This window comes from Ursus americanus, chromosome X, assembly GCF_024610735.1.
Source record: "Ursus americanus isolate L20-20 chromosome X, mUrsAme1.1.p, whole genome shotgun sequence".
NCBI lineage: Eukaryota > Metazoa > Chordata > Mammalia > Carnivora > Ursidae > Ursus > Ursus americanus.
The window spans coordinates 93,988,675-93,992,532 of NC_142164.1; the positions used below are offsets into that span (position 1 = coordinate 93,988,675).

Below are 3,858 nucleotides of genomic sequence, written 5' to 3' on the forward strand. Positions count from 1 at the left end.
AATATTGCTGTCAGATAGGACAATATTTTTTTTTTTATTCTGGAACAGAAATTGGGGAAAGTCAATCATTCCTTCAGAAACTAATAATTCAGTTCAGATTGTTATATCAGGATTCAATATTAGATTAGATTCAGATTGTTATATTTAAGAATAACTCCAAAAGTGGACATTAGGAAGGTCACTATGTTTGTTCATCACGATAGCAGCTTATATAGCTGAGAATTCAGATCTCAATTAGAGTTTTCTCTTTCACCAGAATCTACTGCTTTTCTACGACAAATAGGACAGGTAGAGTTCTCCGACAGCCAGCGATCGATACAGTGGACGTGAAATTCATGGGAGCAAGGTAGGATGTGAAGTCTGTTGCCTTCTGTGTACTCTGTGATGCAAATACTACAGGCTTTTAATGCACCACTTTTACCAAAAGATCTTATAGGCAAGTTGTCAATTTGTGCTTTGGTGAGTCCTGTAGGTTGGTCATGATGGTCTTCATTCAAGAGGAAAAAATGGTCCAAATTAAGGGAGGTCCAAGAGTCACTTTCTTCAAATATTATTGGGCTCATAGGTCTACTTTCTCGCCTGGTTTCTGATGGTGAGCCTGATGGTAAGCTTATTTCATTACTGCCTTCAAACATCAGTGATCTAATTTCTGAATTTTCATCACTGGAGCTGGAACTGGAAATAGGACTAGAATTGAAACTAGATATGTAGCTGGAATTTGTACTGGAAATCAATGGAAAATTTGAATGGAAATCAGAACTAGGATTTGAATTGGAACCAGAACTAGTCCTACCACCAGAACCATCTCTCTCATCTGGTGACTCTGCCCTTTCTGTGCTTTGACTTGAGAGTGAGATACTGTCTACTACATCACTGTCACTGTCCATAAGGTCACTTGAGTCACTGAATCTTGTCACTGTCTGTGTAAATGTGCTCTGAATTGTAATAGATGTTGTATCATTTAAATCAGTATTTAAAAGTCTGTGAATGGGAATTCCGGTGGTACTGACATAAGCATCTGTCTGCTCATAATATGAAAACATATGCCTAAGTTCTTCTTGTTCACTGTCTAAAGTGACAGTGTTGTATGGTGTCTCATATGTTAATGGAGTTGTGCTAGCTATGCTATCAGTGTGAGAATATGCCTCAAGATGAACTTGTCCTACTTCAAGATTGAACAGTATAGTTGAACTTATCTGTTCCAATTCCCAAGATTCACCATCACTGGTTGTGTCTGAAGAACTTTCTTCTTGAACAGTAATCCTTGTTCCAGAAGTTGAAAAAAGACCCCTATTTTGCTGCTCGGGTCCAGTTATTTCCTGTCTTGATGTTTCTTCGTGCTGAATTCTAGAAAATAATTCAGTCTCCTCTACCAGAAGCTGCTCAAAAGTCTCAGGTGCTATATTCTGATGAAATCTTAGTAAAAGTTCACTCAGTGAATTTGGAGCTGAACTACTTTCAGTTCTTGCTCTGGTTCTCCGATGCTCTGGGCTCCTGCTTCTTGGTCTTCGCTGACCTCTGGTAACTGGGACTTCTATTACTGCTTCAGTTGTACTTTGTTCTGGTGTAGATGGTCTAATAAATGATTCAGATTGTGAATTTTCCACTTGCCTTTGGATATTTTCCATATTGTCTCCTCTGGGAAGTCTTGTGGATGGTACATATTCGTTCTCTGGATTTGGGCTCCCGTTATTAACATTAAAATTCATTTCTAAACCAAATCTGGAATTATCGCTATTTGAATTAATCTGGCTCAGTTCTTCCCAAGACTGGTTTTCTGTTTGCCCACTTGTCGCATTTTCAGTTTGTCCGAAAGAGTTAACCGAATCTAATAGAGAGTCACCACTAGGTGTATTGTCAGAAGAATCTCCTCCACCTGTTAACAAAAAAAAAAAAAAGTGGGGGCAGAAAGGAACTACCAAAATTAGAACCATCATAAAATAGCACTCTGAAACCTTGTTTCAAAAGCAAACAAAAAATTAGAACTTTAATACTCAGATGTTTTAAACATTTCACATTTATAGAGTTAATATTTTGTAAGCTGCATTTTCTAGATTTACAAGTAAAGGCAGGAAAGTTTGAGTTCCTTCTGAAAAGAGCTAGCTAATCCTAGATAAATTTAGAGAATTTTTTTTTTAAAAGATATCTGGAGGAAGTCTGTTTTCATTATTTCATCATATACATGGCCTTGTGTACCACCATGGAAGGACAGTCAAGAGACTACATTTTTTCACTCCACTGTCAAAACATTAATGCAATTAAACAAAGTTTAGGTACAGTGCTAGTATTTTAGTTCAGTTTACATAACTGCCTAATTCTCATTAGCCAACAACATTATTTCTTCTAGGCTCTTAAGTGCTTATGGTAATATATAAAGTTATTTTAAAATATAAGACTATTGTAGGCATTGTCCAAATTTAAATAAAGTTTATAGGTTTAAAAGTTTTTGAATATTTCTTAATATTACCAAGATTTTGAGTTGACGTGAAATTGAAGGTCAGATCAAATAAATAGACTGAACCTAGCATGTGTATATGAGGCCGTACTTAAGAACCAAACTATTATATGTTGTCTTCATTCGATAATAAAATTCTCTACTTCACACTAGGAGAGAAGCACCAGACCTGATCAGAGTAGGATTTCTCAACCTTAGCACTGTTAACATTTTGGTGCTGGATGATTCTTAGTTCTGGGGAGCTATCCTATGCATTGTGAGGTGTTTGGCAGTACTCTTGGCCTCTGCCCACTATTTGCCAGTAACACCCACTCAACATTTTTGACAACCAAAGATATCTCCAGACATTGTCAAATGTCCCTTGGGGAGTGGGGGCGAAATTACCCCCAGTTAAATGGAGTATATAATATTTTTTGTTGGTAAAGAAGTCCATGTCTTTGTACAAAAAAATAATTCAGGAAGTAGGAGGAACTTTTGGTTGAGGTAGAAAACCAAGAAAAATATCAATAGGCTATTTCACACTGTTGCCCAATTAAAGTAACCCAAATGTGAATTGGGGGAAAAAACATATCTGGACATTCTCACCAAAAATCAAGTAAATACCAGTTCTTTTTAATGAGAAGTTACTTAGCGCCAAATTAATGTGTGCCACTTCTGTATCATCTTTGGCTGACACTACTATGAAGTGACTTACCCATCCCATTCTATTCTCCCTAAAACTGAAATATACCTGTATTTTCATCTGAATTTTGCCGTGGGTTGTCTTTAATCCGTTGAAGTCTCCTCAGCAACTCTTCTAATGTAGTTTCACCTGGGATGCCTAGAAAATTGTTATCCCTCATAAGCTTGTAATCTTCTTCACTCAGGTTATTTACAAATCGATAGAAATCTTCTTCCCGGACCAATCGGTCCATCTGACTTCTGCGCCGAGCCGCAGATTCATCTTCATCGTTGTAACCTGAATTTTCCATCTTGATGAACAAGTGGAAAGATACCTGACTTTTATGACATGGTGTTGAAAAACAATAACTGGGTCTTAATTTATGTATGAGTGTATATATAATAAATGAAATACAATAACTGGATTCTCTTCCTGCTTCGGTTGGAGTGTCAGGACCCGACGCGGTTGGATCTGCCTCCGCGTAGGTTTCTCCTGCCTTCCTGACCGCGGTTCTGCAGCTTCTGATGAGTCCTTAGTTAAGAACCGCCTTTATCTGAGAGCTTGCTAGGCACCGTTGCCTAGGTATCCATTATCCTCCTTATTGTTACCAACTAGGGACTATATTCAAGGTAGGTTTCACTTCATTCAAAACCAGCAAATACTGCCGAGGCTCATTGTGTGCCAAGCACTGTCCTTCACCGCCTTTTACCTGCATGAGCCTATTGTCCGGTTTTCAGGAGTC

The 3,858-nt window shown here is 37.8% G+C and overlaps 1 protein-coding gene across 1 annotated transcript; it reads right to left on the reverse strand.

Moving 5' to 3' along the window:
- Positions 1–230: 230 nt before the first annotated feature.
- LOC148106985 (E3 ubiquitin-protein ligase RLIM-like) lies at positions 231–3,426 on the reverse strand. The gene is made up of 2 exons (XM_087859780.1): positions 3,186–3,426; positions 231–1,876 (listed from the first exon to the last, which is right to left on the reverse strand). Exons 1-2 carry the CDS (start codon positions 3,424–3,426, stop codon positions 231–233), a joined length of 1,887 nt encoding a protein of 628 aa, XP_087715906.1.
- Positions 3,427–3,858: the final 432 nt, after the last annotated feature.